This window comes from Chrysemys picta, chromosome 1 (assembly GCF_011386835.1).
Source record: "Chrysemys picta bellii isolate R12L10 chromosome 1, ASM1138683v2, whole genome shotgun sequence".
NCBI lineage: Eukaryota > Metazoa > Chordata > Testudines > Emydidae > Chrysemys > Chrysemys picta.
The window spans coordinates 81,250,883-81,269,643 of record NC_088791.1 but is presented as its reverse complement, the minus strand read 5'-3'; the positions used below and the strand labels follow the sequence as shown (position 1 = coordinate 81,269,643).

Below are 18,761 nucleotides of genomic sequence, written 5' to 3'. Positions count from 1 at the left end.
GTCATTCTCTTTGTTCTATTTCTGTGCTTTGTCAGAACCAATTAACTTTGCTATAAAAGTTGGAGGGACTGATTTTCATTTACACTTAAGCCCCTTTACACCACTTTGCATGGTGCCAAGTATCAGAGGGGTAGCCATGTTAGGCTGTAGCCACAAAAAGAACGAGGAGTCCGGTGGCACCTTAAAGACTAACAGATTTATTTGGACATAAGCTTCCGTGGGTAAACCCCCCACTTGTTCAGATGCATCTGAAGCTTATGCCCAAATAAATCTTAATCTTTCAGGTGCCACTGGACTCCTCGTTGTTGTTACATCACTGTGGCAGTGTCCAGGGACCCTAAAGTGAGCAGAAATTTAATTTACACACCACACGATCCATTGTCTACAGCCAAGCTCTAAGATATAACCGCATTTGCTCCAATCCCTCGGATAGAGACAAGCACCTACAAGATCTCTATCAAGCATTCTTAAAACTACAATACCCACCTGCTGAAGTGAAAAAACAGATTGACAGAGCCAGACGAGTACCCAGAAGTCACCTCCTACAAGACAGGCCCAACAAAGAAAATAACAGAACACCACTAGCTGTCACCTTCAGCCCCCAACTAAAACCTCTCCAGCGCATCATCAGAGATCTACAACCTATCCTGAAAGATGATCCTTTACTCTCACAGATCTTGGGAGACAGACCTGTCCTCGCTTACAGACAACCCCCCAACCTAAAGCAAATACTCACCAGCAACCACACATCACTGAACAAAACCACTAACCCAGGAACCTATCCTTGTAACAAACCCCGATGTCAACTCTGTCCACATATCTATTCCAGTGACATCATCATAGGACCTAATCACATCAGCCATACCATCAGGGGCTCGTTCACCTGCACATCTACCAATGTGATATATGCCATCATGTGCCAGCAATGCCCCTCTGCCATGTACATTGGCCAAACCGGACAGTCTCTACGCAAAAGAATTAATGGACACAAATCTGACATCAGGAATCAAAATACTCAAAAACCAGTGGGAGAACACTTTAACCTGTCTGGTCATTCAGTGACAGACCTGCGGGTGGCTATATTACAACAGAAAAACTTCAAAAACAGACTCCAACGAGAAACTGCTGAGCTAGAATTGATATGCAAACTAGACACAATCAACTCCGGTTTAAATAAGGACTGGGAATGGTTGGGCCATTACAAACATTGAAATCTATCTCCCCTTATAAGTATTCTCACACTTGTTATCTAACTGTCTGTCTGTGCTGGGCTAGCTTGATTATCACTTCAAAAGTTTTTTTCTCTTAATTAATTGGCCTCTCAGAGGTGGTAAGACAACTCCCACCTGTTTATGCTCTCTGTATGTGTGTATATATATCTCCTCAATATATGTTCCATTCTATATGCATCCGAAGAAGTGGGCTATAGTCCACGAAAGCTTATGCTCTAATAAATTTGTTAGTCTCTAAGGTGCCACAAGTCCTCCTGTTCTTAATTTACACTATCACCCATAAAACAAAGAAAATGGAAGTTTAAAATAAAAAACTTTATGGGATTGCTTGTTCTCTCACTGGTTGAGGTGAGAATCCAGCAAAATTCTAATGAAGTCATGGGAGTTGCTAGAGGTTTACATGTCAGTTCAATTGAAAGCATATGCTCCGTTTTTACTCATTTTAGGTTTGCTTTCTTTTTCTTGTTTCAGTGGAAAGAGTCATTATGAATGATTCATTTAGCTGTGACTACATTTAGAGAAACATCATACAGATGTTGAAAATATTGTGGTTTTTTGATCCACTATCGGACATTGCAACTCACAACATCCATATTAGCATTGATAATAGCATTGCTTCCTATTGAAGTCTGCTATTGGACAAGAAATCAATCTGTTTCTAGCTGAGCATTAGAAAGAAGAAACAATGAGAGGCTTTACATATTATAATTAAAGCTGGATTGTCACCATCCAGCCTCCATTTTGTTTACATGTAAAATTTGCAAATAACACAGACTCAGTAACTGTTGACCTTATTATCCTATTTGCACCTGAAAATCCCCGTACATAAAGTGAAGGCACGATAAGAATTTGGCCCTAAGGAAATAATGCACTCAAAAAGGTGCCTGTTTGTTATCAACTCCTGAAGTAATGTTACCTCCTTTCCTAGTTAGTAATCTGTGCCTGCGCTGAAAGACAACATTATCTCCTGCACATACCATGGGCCACTAAAAGGGAAAAGGGACTTATATAAGGAAGATGGTGATGGAAGCACACTTTCTGTGACTTATACAGAGAACTGTTATTAATTGTCAGCCACAGTTAAATGGGCTTTGAGGAAAGATAATTCTGTCTTGGAAGTGTCTATGATACCAAGCTTTAGTTGTTCCTCTTTATTTTCTCCTCTCCCCCTGACTCCTTTCTGCACTATTGATGATCTGTGCTTAGGTATCCCAATGTCCATGCCAAGCCACTGCTCAAACTGGGCATTATGGAAAAGTAATTGTATGCGCCAACTTTTTTTCTAATTTGTGTGTGTATGTTTAAGATTTATCTTTCTTTCAGACCAGCAATAGAAAGTGAGTCTCACACAGATCTCACATAACTATCAATACCTCAACCTTGTTTAAGCATTGCACTAATCTGTTACCTTTCTTTTTTCTTCCAAATGGCTCCATGCTAGGCTAGAGTAAACCAGAGTCAGACATTTTCAGCACCTTGTCATGAAATCTGAAGTGTACCCATCTCCCTTCTAGCATTTTTGATTCTGCACAAAACAGCAGAGTGCATTTGTGATTGTTTTTGAGCTAAATGGATATAATCCCCCATCGTGAGGTTGATTCTTTTTCAGGCTAGTTGGCCCACGTGGTGTGTGTTTGGACATCATCTCCCTCCCCATTCGCGCTGCCTGCAGATGTTTTCCCTCAGCTTTTCTCCTTCAGTTCATGTTTTCACTGGCCCCTAAACTCTCAGTAGGTTGTTGGGGTTTTTTTTGAACTTTTGTTACAAGTAAACCATATGAGACACATCCAGAGAAAAGTCAACATTACCACTCCAAGGCTAATTACTTCTTTTTCTCTGAGTACCATATATAATGGAGTTATTGTGACACGGAGAAGAACACATGGTTATGACATTGCTAGGTGCTGTACAGGTATCTTAATCTTAGAAATTGTTGTTGCTCTGAGGCATGCCAAAGCTTCTGTTGCAGATTCTGTGCTGCACAATACAGTGAAAAATAACGTATGTTAAATGCCAAAGGCAGGGATCTTCAATTGGGGTGCTCACCCGGCTGTCAGGGGGTGGTAACCACCCTACCTTTCCCTTCCCTTATTGTTAAATGAGGGGTACTAGCTAGTCTTTAAATCATGATTTGATGACTCCAGTAACTCAGCCAGGGGTTATGGGTCTATTACAGGAGTAGGTGGGTAAGGTTCTGTGGCCTGCAATGTGAAGGAGACCAGTCTACCTGATCTTGATGGTCCCTTCTGGCCTTAAAGTCTATGAGTCTATGAGTTGAGGGGCAAAGTCATGGTAGAGAAAAGGTTAAGAACTACTAGCATATGGAATATAACTTTCACAACACCCATCTTCTTTCCCACAACGTAAATCTTTGTAAAAAGTGCCTTTTTATAACCAGCCTGATTTGAAAACTGAGCAGATTTTGTGAAAGTTTGTAGAAATTTCCCAAATAGAACATTGTCATACTCAGCACATAATTTTCGTAAGTAGAACACAGTTCGGCCGAAGCAATTTTGACTAGAGCCATTACTAAGAGTTCTGCTCCTAGGGGCTCTACAGATTCTGCTAATATCAATTAGATAGTTAAGATCTGGGATAAAGAGAGTTACTGTGCCTGTCTAATTCTGGCCAAAACTACTTCCAAGACACTAACAGGGAATTTTAAAGAAGCTGATAAGGATATAATTTAAGTAAAGGGCAGCAAACTTAAAACAGATTAAAAGAAATATTTGAATGAATTTTTTAGTTAATACATGTTACTCACTAATGTAAGGTAGGACTTCGGATAAACTTTTAAAAAAGCACCTAGGGGTACATCTCCACCGTATCCTTCTTGCAGCGACAGGTAGCATACATCAGTGGTCTCCACACTTTTTTGATCGCGCACCCCTATCAGTAAAAAATTTTTGAGCACTCATGCAGGGCCGGCTCTACTATTTTTGCAGCCCCAAGCAAAAATAATAATAAAAAAAGCTGCTTGGACTCCCGCCCTAACTCCCAAAGCAAAAAAAAAAAGCCCCCTGAACTTCCGAAGCGGAGCTGCTCCGATGGCACTCCTCCTGCCGCGCACCCCAAAAGATCCTCTTGCGCACCCCCTGGGGCGCGCGCACCCCACTTTGGAGACCACTGGTGTACATCCCCGCATAGCCCCCCTTGCATGGGTTTAAATAGCAATGTTGACTGTGAGGCACAGCTTCAATAAGTACCGTAAAGACATGCCTGACGGGGTTGGGTGTATACTCGAGTACATGCCCTACGTGGCTCTCTACTTGCCCAAGCTCTGCCTCCTTGTCCACACTATTTTTAGCAGTGTAGTCTCCTGCTGCCTCCTCATTGCTGGAGCCTTTCCCCTCCTCAGGAAAAGATTCCCCCAATAGGGAAAGGCTCTGCCAGAGGGGAGGCAGCTGGGAAGAATTCCAACAGCTCCCCACAGCTGGCGCCTTTCCCCACCACAGGGAAATGCTCTGGCAGTAGGATGTCAGCTGGGAAAAGATTCATCAGTGGGGAGCTGCTGAAGCCATTCCGCCCTGCCTCCCCGCTGCTGGAGTCTTTCACTGGCATGTACTACACACCACAGCATGTACTCAGCCTGCTCGTCACTGCAGTATGTAGCCACACGTACCAGTGGGTGTGTAGTGTAAATGTAGTCTTGGTGTGCCTTAGGAGCCTAATTTCCACTGAATGTCAATGGGAGTTAGGTGCCTACGACACTTAGGTGCTTATACAAATATCACCATTGGTAAAAATCAACAAAAAATGTACATTCCTCGCAATAACCCTTGTAGTTACTCTGGTTACATTAAAAATGATAAAGGGCATTAAATCCTCATGATTCAAGGCATAATATTCACCACTAGCTGATGTCAAGAAGTGTTGTTCCCCTGGTGCTAATATTGTGTGGCTAGCTGCATTATGCTGGGGATGGGGTTTACAGCGTCCTTCAAAAATTGTGACATAGGTTATTTTCAGAGAAAGGTCTTTGCATTAGACAGAACATTGGCCTGTTCTACTTGCAGTTCTTATGACTTATCAGTGTCAAGAGAGTAAGTAAGAATTATGACCCTATCTTCGATATGACCATTAAAATTATTTTGGGCAACAATTATTGTCAGTGAACTAGTCTGTTGAACTATGACTGACCTCCTCCCAACAATCTGGTTGCTGCTGGCTAGTACACAAAATTAAAAGCACATATATACAGCTATGTGTGTACTCTGTGGAGCCATTTGTAAAATATACTACTTGATTTACTTAGGGTGAATTTGAAAGGGGACTACATTAGGGAAAAATATACAGTGCCCACACACATATACACACTGTTCAAAACTATCATTCCACTTTTCTCCTCTCACCTTTCAATTTTCACTCAGAAGAGGTTGCTGCCACAGACACTTATGTCCTTTCGGGCACTTATTTATTGCCTAACTGATTGATGAAAGACTCAAACGTTCAGCTTTTCCCCATTAGATATACTGGTAACTGACAGAAGTTTAATTGTGGGAGGATTAAGAATTGGTGAGAAATATATTGGAATGGGACCAAAATACGTGGGCTATCAAAACATGTGGAGTGAAGGCATCTGGTTTTTTTTCCATTCCTACAAATAACATAGTGCAGTAAGTGAACAAGAATGCCCTAGAACTGTGCTCTGCTAATAAATATAAAAATAATGATACTTTACATGTACATAACACTTTCTATCCAGTACTCTCAAGGCATTGTACAACCATTAATTCACTTAGCTTCATAACACTATGTGAGGTGCATAAATAAATGGGTGAAAAGATGGAAGGAACCTCATGTGGATTCACTGTAACATATAACACTCCTTATCTTAGATTTATTACAGTCCTCACATTAATGATTGGCATAGGAACTTCTTGTCTATTTATTACATTATTGTTTGTTAAACAACAACAGTGTGATCAGTGTTGTGAGGGTTACAAATTAAGACATGATCCCTGAACTATTGGATTTACAAACCAAAATGCGGATCATGCAATTGTTACTAAAGTGAGCTGTTCTTACAGATGTGAGTAATCCCATTGACTTCAAGGGCCACGCTATGTGATTTGTGATTTGAGTCAGACAAAAAACTAACAAGTACAGACTGGAAGACCCAAAGGATAGTTATAAAGTCATACGTTATTAGTAGGCTAGATTGTGCCCTTTCCTTATGCAGTCATCACAGATTTTCTTCCTTGGAGAGACTGGGTAGAATGTGGGGAGAATTGGCTGGCTGCATGGTGGTAGGGGCAAAATACTGCAACTCAAAATAGGTATTGCAAATTACTCCCCTCTCCTATTCCCATCCCCATCACATCCAGGGAGCCCTAAGTGACACAATTTGGCCTATTGTTGTTATTACTACAGAGACTGAGGTGGTGATGCAGTTATGTTTATGTGAGTTGGCTCTTCTCACTGGTGTCAAATGAAAGGATTATGTTTTGTCCTTGGAGGTAGACATGATTCTTATGGACACCAATGGGAGCTGCACATGCACCTTAGAGCAGGATTTGGCCATAAGTAGTTGTGTAGGTATTTTTGTAGTTATTTGTCTTGTGCTAATATGTGTTATTCTGATTTTTTGAAATTTTGCACTGCATTTCAACACAGCGAATCAGTGGGGTTTTTTTTAATTCTTCAATCTTAATGCAACTTCACCCTAAATTTATGCCCACAATGGAGGTAACAAAATCTCCTGCTTTATTATTTTACAGGCATTGATCCTTGTGAACAACAAGATAAGCAAGATCAGCCCTACAGCTTTTGCTCCACTGAAGAAACTGGAGAGACTTTACCTTTCCAAGAATAACCTGAAGGAACTTCCAGAAAATATGCCTAAAAGCCTTCAGGAGCTCCGTGCCCATGAGAATGAGATCACCAAGCTGAGGAAAGCTGTCTTTAATGGACTGAATAGTATGATTGTCATAGGTATGCATCATAAGAGATTTTTGCTAAAGTAACTTGATAGAGTATATATTTTCTAGATATTACTCTTAACCCACTGTACTTGAAATATCTTTCACCTGGGTAAGCCAAGAAGTGTCTTGATAGTCTACAGCAATTGGTCAAATTATCCATGATTCACTGAAAGAAAAAATGCTCTTTTGTTTAATACTTATAAATGTAAACTACCGGACAGTTCACAAACATGTTTTGTTTGCAGAACTGGGCACCAACCCACTCAAGAGCTCAGGGGTTGAAAATGGAGCCTTTCAAGGAATGAAGAAGCTCTCCTATATCCGTATTTCAGATACCAACATTACTACTATCCCTAGAGGTAAGAACAGCTATGAGATTTTAGGAGATTCAGGCATGTGAAATACACCGATCAGTAAGACTTCAAGGTCATGGTCAAATTCCACCAGAAGACAATCAGAGCCTTTTAAGTTAAATCTGGGCACTTCCAAATCTCGACTGGGCTAGTACAAGGGTTGTGCAATTCGATATTCCATTAATAGAGCTCTGCATGAGATTCAGTTACAAAGGTAAACCAGTTTATTTTGGCTTTCTTCCAGCTGAGAGAGAATGTGGGAGAAATGTTTGTGGGCCTGATTCTGATTGAAATTACACTGGTGTAAATCAGGAGTAACCCCATTGAACTCAGTGGCATTAGATTGGTGTAAAACCACTGTAAATGAGATGAGAATCAGGCCCCGTGATTGTGAGTGAGTGTGATCTTCAGGGTCAAAGAAACATTCATCTGCAAAATGGAAAAGTTTACAATTTTTTGAATAATTCATTGTATATTATAGTAAAAGATCTCATAGACTCATAGACTTTAAGGTCAGAAATGTAACCTATGCAAAAAGGATTAAAAAATATACAAAATGGCTCCAAACTGCAGGAAATGATGGTAGCTATATTAACGTTTTGCCCAGTAAACTGTTGCAAAAATGCACACAATTTCAGAAAGTTAATACCAGAAGTTTTTTATTTAGTATTATTCTCCCCCTCGCTTTCTGTTATGGCTGTTCTTGTGTACATACTGCCTAAGATAGTCAAAATATTGTGTCATGGGTGTTTTTCTGTAATAAATGGGATTTGCAGACTAAAGTTCATATTTAAATATGCTCTATACAAAAGTAAAAAGAAAAACAATATTTTTCATTTTTAAATTAATTCTTCTGCCACTGTTGTTAACTATCAAAGACATCTGGGTCCAAATTTAACACCTGCATGTGTAAATGTGTGCAGGCTGAAATTCACCTCTGTGCAGAGTCCCCTTTAGCTGTTTTGATGATTTATGTGGGATTTAGTTGGTGAATGCTGGTCCCCAGCACAGGGTTAGCAGTTCACTTTGAGTGAAATGTATTTGAAAATCCTGTTTTCAAGTTCTTGTCATTGTGAAAGTTCTTCTTTAATGTTTAAAACAAATACTTTTCAAAGTGCAAGTTGCAAGATTCCTGATTCTTCTCTGATGTGTCCATGCTCCAAAATTACTGGGCCTCAGTTATGCTAAGGCCCTTTCACACCACTCTAGCAATATAAAAGACACATAATAGAATTGAGAATCAGGCCCATTTTTATGTTCGAGTTATACTGAAAACTTTTTTGGGACACCTTCTGTTTCAGGCCTTCCTCCATCCCTTACGGAGCTTCATCTTGACGGCAACAAGATCACCAAAATTGATTCTGAAAGTCTATCTGGACTCGCCAACTTGGCTAAGTAATAACGTTTTCACATAACTTACAAGTATTATGTAAAAACAATAGCTGCAATACACACAATAGGAAGAAATCACTCTGTAGTTAAGAAGGGTGATAATCTTTGAGCTTGAGATGTGCCAAACCATTTAGCAGAAAAGTTAGAGCTTGTCTACATGGTGTGGCAATGCCCATTAAGGGAGTGAGATTTCTAAAGCACACTAATGTGTTGTGTGTTAATTGGCCCATATGGACCCTGCTGGTGCGCACTCAAAGTTCCCTAGTACACTTTAACTTAGTGCTGTTTGAAAGAGTACTAAGTCAGAGCGCAATAGGGAACCATTAGTACGCACCAGCAAGGTCTACATGGGCCAATTAATGTGGAACATGTTAGTGAACTTTAGAAATTACACCGTCATAGTGTATATTACCCACCGTGTAGACGAGGCTTAATGAGAACACAGGTACTTTGCCACTGAGCAATTCAAACAACTTTTTTGAAATCTAAGGAATTTACCAGGCAAAAATATTGTTACCCTGGAATGAATGTTGAACAGACCTAGCAAAAACCTGTTTTGGAAAATGCTCTCAAATTTTGAGGATTAAAAAAAAGGAAAATTTGGAAATTTAGGAATGCCAATGTTTGTGATATGCTGTGCAAAACTGTCCACTAAGGACTACTGCTACAATTCAGCAAAGCACTTACACCTGTACATCAATGTAGGATGAGAGAAATAGATAGGAACATAGGAATTACCGTACTGGATCAAACCCATTGTCTATCTAGGCCAGTATCCTGTCTTTGACAGTGGTCAGCAGCAGATGCTTCAGAGGAAGGTGTAAGAAGAACCTGACAGTAGGTAGATGTGGCAAAATACATGTCAGGACAATGACTCAGTGAACTGATTGAAAATATCATGTGCAATATTTTGAATAAGCGTTGTGCATATGATTCTCACCGCATTGTGTACTCATATACATCAGTACAGACTGTGTGCAAAGTAGGTGTAAAATGCTGCACTTATGGTTTGGTAACACTTTACGCCAACTCTTCACTCACTTTACACTGTAAATGACTATACAAAGCCATGAGAGTCAAGCAGACTAGGGGGTTTGTGAGGTAAATCTTGCACTGCTCTGGGTCAACAGCACAATGCAAGAGAATCATACTCTGTGCAGGAAGGTGGGCTTTTTTTCTTTTGAATAATGGTATTTTGGGGTTCCTTTAGAGGCAGGAAAATGTAGGGTGATGTCTATTACTTCAGTCGAGGATGCTAATAAACCAGTAGAATTATCCATGGGTTACCTCTCATTAACCATCCCATCAGAGAGTAATATGGGCCCAGTAATGTGTTACTTATCAAACTGGGGCTTTGGAAGTTATAAGATTATGATACTTTATATTGCTTTATGAAGGCACATATTTAATTTATCAGGCCTTTTTTGTCATTGAGATAACTTATATGTCTATCATTCATCTGATTGACTGAATGCATGCAGAGAAGAGAGACAGTTGGAAAATGTACTAGAAGCTAACAGGAGCTGAATTTGCCTCTCTATATACATTAATTTGGCTTGGAATTAAATGTACTGAAGTAAATATAACTGGTTCAAATGAAGTTTCTTTGATATTTTAAATGTGGATAGTCCCTTTATTCTTTCTTGGAATCAGTCTCTTGGAAAAGCTTTTGGGGGCTTGTAAAATCCAAACAGAACATTTCAGTAATGAAAATGTTCAGTCCTCTGCTGTACGTCTCATTTTGTCACCGTGTGTTATCACAGATACACCTTCACCCAGAGAGCCATACACAAAATTCTGATGCCTTATTGCAAGGCTCCTGAATTTTTTGTAAGCATGTGAGAAAAATAAAACTACCTATGAATTAAGGACCAGGAAGCAATACTTTTAACTGCAACCATTTAGTCTAAAGTTAGTGGTTTGTGTAACAACCTTCATAGAAATGATGAAAAAAAAAAAACCTTCCAAAACCACCAAAACAAAAATCCTAATATTTTACTTTGTAGTATGGGTCCTGGCATTCCCCTTTCTTCCCCACCACTGTTGAGCTATCCAAATATTTCCAACCAAATCTGGTCCAGAAGAGGAACTACACATTCCAAATTCCTCATTCTGAAGAACTACCGTTTTACTTCCTTTTCACCCGTTCACTTCCGATGAGTAAGATTATGGCTTTGGCCAATGAAAGAAGTGGTGAAGAGGCCACCTCTACTTCTTTAATCAGACTGCAGGAGCTCTTGTAGAGGGCAGAGGTCTTTAGAAAGACACTCAGTTTTTTTCTGAGGCTCTAGATTAAATCTATTCGCTTGGGAAGAGGGTTGTGCCAAGTTCATACTACACTATAGCATGCTGCAGGATTATCAAACCGTGAGGCTCAATCAGCCTGGTTTTAAATTTAGATTAATCATGGATTAGTGGGGATGGGGCAGAGAGAAGAAGGCTGAAGAAAGAGGAGGGAAAGCTAGGGCCATTGGAACAGCATCCCCACGGGTGTGTTGAATAAAATACAAGAGCCAAAAAAACAACCAGAAAAATTGAGCTACTTTCATTTAAGTGCCTAAATAAAAATGTAAGTACTTTATTGTAGCCACCCAGTTAGGCTAGAATTTGACTTCGCTTCTGCTGGAACATGTCATGGTTAAACAATTTAATAGCTTCCTTAAGCTGCAGTTAACATTTCAGACACAGGCCAGTTCAGTGTATGTTTGTGTTAGGACATTTTGGTATGGCAACTGTTCAGCATGATGACTCTTCCTAGTTCTACTGTTTACACTGTGGTGAATCCTTGACCACTAGCAGAACCACAATTTTTTTTTAAAGTTTACTTTTAAGTCTCCTAAAACACAGTTCACACAAAGCTACAGCAAAAAACCCCCTCTAACTTGACAAATGATTCTGTAGATTGTATATAGTATGGAGTTCCACAGGAGAGTGCATGCATTAGGTACATGACTGTACTAAGGTCTATCTCCCATTAAAAGTCAATGAGAAGTCTCCCATTGCATACAGTGGAAGTTGTATCTGGGCCTAAATGCTAATTTTCAGATTTGCGGTGTTTGTGTAATCCATATGACAGCAACATGGGAAAGAGCCAGCAGAGGGGTTAGAGCAGGGATGGCCAACCTGTGGCTCCAGAGCCACTTGCGGCCCTTCAGAAGTTAATATGCAGCGCCTTGTATAGGGACCGACTCCAGGGCTGAAGCTACAGGCGCCAACTTTGCAATGTGCCGGGGAGTGCTCACTGCTCAACCCCTGGCTCTGCCACAGGCCCTGCCCCCACTCTACCCCTTCCTACCCATTCCCCTGAGCCTGCAGTGCCCTCGCACCTCCCTCTCCCCCCCAAACTTCCTGCATGCCATGAAACAGCTGATCAGGAGGTGTGGGGAGGCGCTGATGGGCGGGGCTGCCGGTGGGCGGGAGGCGCTGGGAGCAGGGAGGGGTGTAGCTGATGGGTGGCTGCTGATGTATTACTGTGGCTCTTTGCCAATGTACATTGGTAAATTCTGGCTCCTTCTCAGGCTCAGGTTGGCCACCCCTGGGTTAGAGACTAAAGAAGCTGAACACATCCTTTTGGATTACAATATAAATGTTCATTTCTATTTTTATATATTGTTTCTTTCTTAGTCTTCACAAGTTATTCAGTGATGAGACTAATACAACTAAAACATCTGTAAAACATTTACAAATATAAAAAGCTATTATATTAAGAACCATTACCCAACTTCCTCCCCTTCTATCCCTACAGAAAAAAAGAAAGAAGATGAAAACCATACTCTGTTCTAACACTAAAACTATTGTATGACACTTTTTCATCTTTGTCAGTATACAAAAATAAAAGCCAATTCTGCTGTTCCCATGGAATGCTCTTTATCTTAGACACGTCTGCTTAGAAACTTGTATTTGTATCCAAATTATGTTTTAGATATGTGTTCATTAAGATTTTATACAACATTTTGCCAAAATGACCATATTTTTGACACATCCCCAAACATCCTGTGTGATACACATTGCCAAAGTTTTCTAAACAATTCCAATACGTTATTTGCTCTTCAGGCCAAGCTAATTACATGAAATGAAATCCTGAAGTCTTTACTTAGTTTTTATGCACTGTAATTATTGGGAACTTTGTTTAAGTAAGAACTTAAGTGAAGTTCTTAGGATTTGACACATACCAAGTTTCTAGTAAAGGTAAGGGATCTTTTGACCTACATTAAGGTTGATTCTTATAGAAGTAATGTTACTGTTATATCAGTTATTTAGGGCTTAATCCAAAGCCCACTGATGTCAGTAGGAGGCTTCAATAGGCCTTTGTCAGACCTTTAATAGTTTTGTAGAATTATACTAGTTTTGTTTGTAGTTTAAATATAGTGAGTTGTACTAGATGTTAGCATTACTCTTTCTTTGCATGTTTCTTTTATTAAAGACACTCTGCACAAGGGGTTCTACTCTTGACTGGCATCAGTTCTGGGAAGTTCTTTATGGTTGTAAAGCCTAATCAGATGTGTTCAGTTGTGTTGTGTGGTTACATATTAGGTCCAGAATCTGGCTTCTGTACCTGGTATAAACTATACAGCATTACCATAGCAGATTGTTGTGAAACCATCATTCTCTAGTAGTTTTCATCTATAGTAAGCTCTACTGTTGTTAGAGGTTCTCATTTACATCTATAAAATTCTTGGGCTGTTTCTTGGAGTTGTATAGTTAAGAAGTCCCACAACAAATATATTTTCCTGAAAACTGAAAAGCAATACTTTAGGTTAAAGGATAAAGCAGGCTCCTCCCTACTAGGTATATTATAAAAGATTATTTTACAGGATAGCATTCTTGCTGAAGAACAGACTATTTTAACTTGAATTACCAGATCCTTTAGAGAAGGAAACTCATGAATTTTAGTGATTTCAGACCTGAAGGGCAACAATATGCAAATACACATAGGACCAGATTTTCCAGTCTGGACACAAATTGTGCTAATAAATCCAGAATGTGCATACTATTAAAAGGAAGGATGGTTATGTGGTTACAGCCTTGGCTGCAACTCAGGAGCTCTGGGTTCATTTCCTAGCTCTGACACAATTACTGTGTTTTGCTGGGCAGGTCATTAAATCTTTCTATGCCTTAGTTCCCCATCTGTAAAATGGACATAAATACATCCGTATCTCCCAGGGATGCTGTCAGGATAAACTGATGCATGTTTGTGAGATGCTCAGATACACTGTAATAGGGTCACGTAAATAGAAAGAGAAATTTATAGTCTGGAGCCTCAATATTCCACCTGTCATGCAAGAAGATCATAAGGTGAATTTTAGGAAATCAGTTTTGATAGCCTGGTGCCTAATATAGATGTGAGTGTATACACAAATACATGCTGTAGCAATAGTAAGCAAGTAACTCAGCAATATAAGGTGAAGTGGAAACAAATTGAATTATGCAATGATAATTCTGGTAGCTCAAGTCATGGAATTTCCTGCTCATCCAAATGTATTGTGGCTTTGTGATTCTGTATCCCATTAGCAATCCATAAGGCCATCCTGCCCCATTATGTGATAAATGTGAAAAACCACATACTTTGTCAAGAACTTCAATGGCAACCACCTGTGAGAATGTGTTGTTTTGCTAATGTTTACTCAGTGTCATTTCCTCTTGCAGACTGGGTCTCAGTTTCAACAGTATCAGTGCTGTTGATAATGGCTCTCTTGCCAGTATACCTCATCTGAAAGAACTCCACTTGGATAACAATGAACTTGTCAAAGTACCTGGTGGGCTGGCTGACCACAAATACATCCAGGTAAAGTATATCTTATGGACTCAAATGTGCAATAATTGAAAGGGACTGAAAAACAGGTCCACTACTATTGATCTTTGAACAATACACAGTACTGGACGTCCTATCTTTTTCATTTGTGCCCCCAAACTGTGACTTGAGGCAAGCCTCATATCCACTGTTTGTTAGTAATTGACTACACCAGGGGTTCTCAAATGTCATTGCACTGTGACCCCCTTCTGACAACAAAAATTACCACACAATCCCAGGAATGGGGACTGAAGCCTGAACCCGACTGAGCCCGGCCACCCTGGGTGCAGGGGCCAAAGCCTAAGCCTCACTGTCCCAGGTCCACAGGCCAAAACCAAATTCCAAGAGCTTCAGCCCCAGGCAGGGGGCCTGTAACCTGAGACCCACTGCCCTGGACCGAAGCCCTTGGGCTTTAGCAGTGGGACTCGAGCTTCAGCCCTGGATCCCAGCAAGTATAAGACAGCCCTGGCGACCCCCCCAGTTTTAGAACCACTGGACTACACCATTGAATGTATGTTGGTATGTAAAAGAAAGTGTAGCATATTAGAGGATTGACATTTCAATTCTAATTTTGAGTATATGGACATGGAGGTACATAGTCCCCTTAGTGTGGAGGTCACAGACCCATAAATGTGTGCAATGGAGATAATAAATTTGATGATAAATTTATCATGCACATTTTGCTGCTCTTTGCTCACTTATTTGGGATGACCTATATCATAGTTGCTTTACCACTCAGAAAATAACTCAATTCTTAAAATAATGCTAATAAAAATACAGATACCAAACTAACAACCTCAGGTATTTTGTTCCTCCATATCCAAGTGAGTTATCATTCTGAACCCCAGCTATGTGTATCTTGTACAAGAGAAAAATATCATCAAGCTTGACTAAAGCATATAGCATCTGTCATAGGGTGACCAGATGTCCCGTTTTTAAAAGGACAGTCACGATTTTGGGGATTTTTTCTTATATTGGCACCTATTACTGCCCACCCTGTCCCATTTTTTCACAATTGCTATCTGGTAACCCTCATCTGTCATAAATAATGGAATTATACGTTGCAATCATTGGTGGAAAAATAGTGCCCATGCTGTAGTCAACCTTAAAATCTTTATAGTTGCTCTTGGCAAGGAGTTAAAATGATCACAATATTGATGATATTCCCTATATTGAAGCAACAGACCAAATAGAAAACAGTCCATATTCACTTTAAAAAAAAACACACTCTCTCTTTCCCTGTCTGTGCCTATCCACTTTTGTAACAAAATGTTGGCCAAAGGAATTATTATGATTGAAAAATGTCTACCATCAATAATGATTATATCCCAGTGCTATAGTTTTGCTTTAGTTTTTAGGTTGTAGTCTCTTATTCAGCTAGATACTTAAGCACAAGCCTAACTTTAAGCACATGAGCTGTCCCAAATACTTGCTTGAAGTATGGCATGTGCTTAAGTATCTTTCTAATTGGGCCCTTAGATTAGAAGTGACACAGCTTTATTTGACCAAGTTATTAGCAAGGATCCTACAAATCCATTTGCCACGGAAAAATGTGGGAAAAGTGCGGAATTTGCATTTTTACAGAGAATCTTTAGTTTTTACATTTTGTGAAAAAATAAAAACATATATAGTAGAATCCCATTTATCCGAGCCTCCATTATGCAGCACTCTGTATTAACTGAAGAGGGGCTGTCAACCCTGGGCGGCAGGGATCAGGCTGTCAGCCCCGTGTGGCAGGGCTGAAGCTCTCCAGATTATCCAGATTTTTGATTACTTGATCTGGCCCCAGTCCCAATTAGTTCAGATAAAGGGGGTTCCACTGTATCAATAAAACATTGTGTTCAATAAAGATTGTATCTAGGGAAACTAAAGTTCAGCATTTCATTTTAAGTGTGGAAAAAGGTGTCTTTTTATGTTTTTTTAATCAGAGATTATTTTTTTTAATTACAGAAAACTAGGATCCTTAGTTATTAGCCATGGCAAAGTTCAATTTCATTTTTAGTAGCTCAGGAAAATGAGCATAAAGTATCAAATGAGAATGTATTTAGAGGAGCAGGTAGATTACTATGCTGTGATGTACTGTACAATGTTTACTGATGTTCTGAGATATCCAGATTAGTTACGCATTTCGCCAGATTAGTCTGATTTCTCACTTATACAATTGTATATATTTCAGGTAGTCTACCTTCATAACAATAAAATTGCTTCTGTTGGCCCCAGCGACTTTTGCCCTCCTGGATACAACACCAAAAAGGCTTCCTATTCAGGTGTGAGTCTTTTCAGCAACCCTGTACAATACTGGGAAATCCAGCCATCTACTTTCCGATGTGTCTATGAACGTTCGGCAATACAGCTTGGAAATTACAAATAGAGCCATAGAAATGGGGCTCAGTTGTATTTCAGCTACAAATACCTGTTGTCATAAGCCTGTTTAAAAATTGTTAACAATTGAAGCCAAATACTGGAAACTTCACTGAGTGGATATCACCCATTGATGTAAAATAAGTGATTCTGTATAAGTGTATAAGACAAAACACACCACCAAAAGAATTGCCAGCTGTACTCTATTTAGACTTATTTCAGCCTTCATTTTGCCAGAATGCTTTCTGTGGTATCTTTCAGTTAGTTGAACACTACAGGTTTTCACATTCCATTGTATATGAGATTCGGGGTACATATTTGTCAAATCTTTTGATATTAAAAACAAATGATAATGATTGAGGGTTGTTGGGTTTTTTTGGTTTTTTGTTTTTATAGCCACTCATGGAAATTGGTAGAGTAAAAAGGAGATGAGACTCTATTTTTTATTCTTGGGCACAGTTAGCCCCTTTAAACTTAAATCAAGCCCTGGAGGTTTAAAAATATCTGCTATAACATGTGTAAAGCCTAATTCTGAATGTATCTATTTAGCAAAGGCAATATAAATTGTTGCTAATGTCATTATTTTGGTAAAAAAAAATAAAACAAACTCATATTGTATACATATTTCCTTTTCTAAGTGTTTACAAATCTACCTGAGCAATTCTAGTCAAGGTTAGCAAATAAGAGTTTTGTTGGCCTAAAAAAATAAATAATTTGCAGTACAAGACATTTGTCATATATTCCTGTTCTTCACTACTTTTGGATCATGATGACTACCATTATTTGGGGCGAATCCAGCACACCTTAATCACATGAGCAGTCTCATTGTCTTCACTGGGCCTACTTGTGAGAGTGAGGTAATTATGATTTAGCCTTATATATTAATCCACGTATAGATATAAAAACTAAAAATTTCAACATTCTTCACTGATTCTGTATTGTACACTAGTCGACTCTTTTCACTGTTTTCAGTTTTTAACTATTTTTTTTAAAAGTCAAGTAGAGATATGCAGCCTGCCTGTCTGAAGAAATGAAGGTATTCATGGGACTTGGAATATCAGCTAACTCATACTTCTGGGAATGAGAATAAATCACTGGCCAGAACTGGGACATCATTCTTGGAAATCCCTTCTTCTTCTAAGAGTGATTTGAAAGCAATCCATGTATTTGGGTTCTCCAGTTGGTATGAGAGGGTAATAGGCGTGGCAAAGGAAGGCTGCACATTTCTACTTCCATTGTCTAAAAAGTTCTTTTTATACTCATTCCAATTGTCATGTTAAAAGAACCTTCCGAGGCCACTTAATTCTCCAAGTCAATCTTTTCAATTTGTAAAACTTGTATGGCTTTTATATTAAAGAATGCTGTAATACAGGCAAACTCCCAATTCCTCGTCTTTATTATGTAGGTTATGTAATCAAAACAGACAAATTGTCAGAATTCTAATCCTGGATGGATCCACAAAAATAAAAACCTTCTATACTCAGTGACAGCTAAAATGAGCACAAATTGTCTCTTATTCCCCAAAGAAATTAGAAAGCAAAACAAAACAAAAACCACTTTCCTACACAGCAGTCTTCTACAAATTTCTTTTCATGAGAAACAAAATGTTCTTTTTTGTAGCTGTCACTACTGTAACTAGCAGAAATGATAAAGACCCGTAATATTCATAAGAGATGGGGACAGAATTTAATTGCATACTTATTTCATG

At 39.2% G+C, this 18,761-nt stretch overlaps 1 protein-coding gene across 1 annotated transcript in view; it reads left to right on the top strand.

The window, feature by feature from the left end:
* Positions 1-18,430, top strand: part of DCN (decorin) — a 47,588-nt gene extending 29,158 nt beyond the window's left edge. The window contains exons 4-8 of the mRNA XM_005279148.5: positions 6,953-7,166; positions 7,402-7,515; positions 8,811-8,904; positions 14,548-14,686; positions 16,869-18,430. Coding sequence (XP_005279205.1) covers positions 6,953-7,166; positions 7,402-7,515; positions 8,811-8,904; positions 14,548-14,686; positions 16,869-17,063 — 756 coding nt within the window. The 3' untranslated portion in view covers positions 17,064-18,430. The remainder of the gene's footprint in view (positions 1-6,952; positions 7,167-7,401; positions 7,516-8,810; positions 8,905-14,547; positions 14,687-16,868) is intronic.
* The last annotated feature ends 331 nt before the right edge of the window (positions 18,431-18,761 follow it).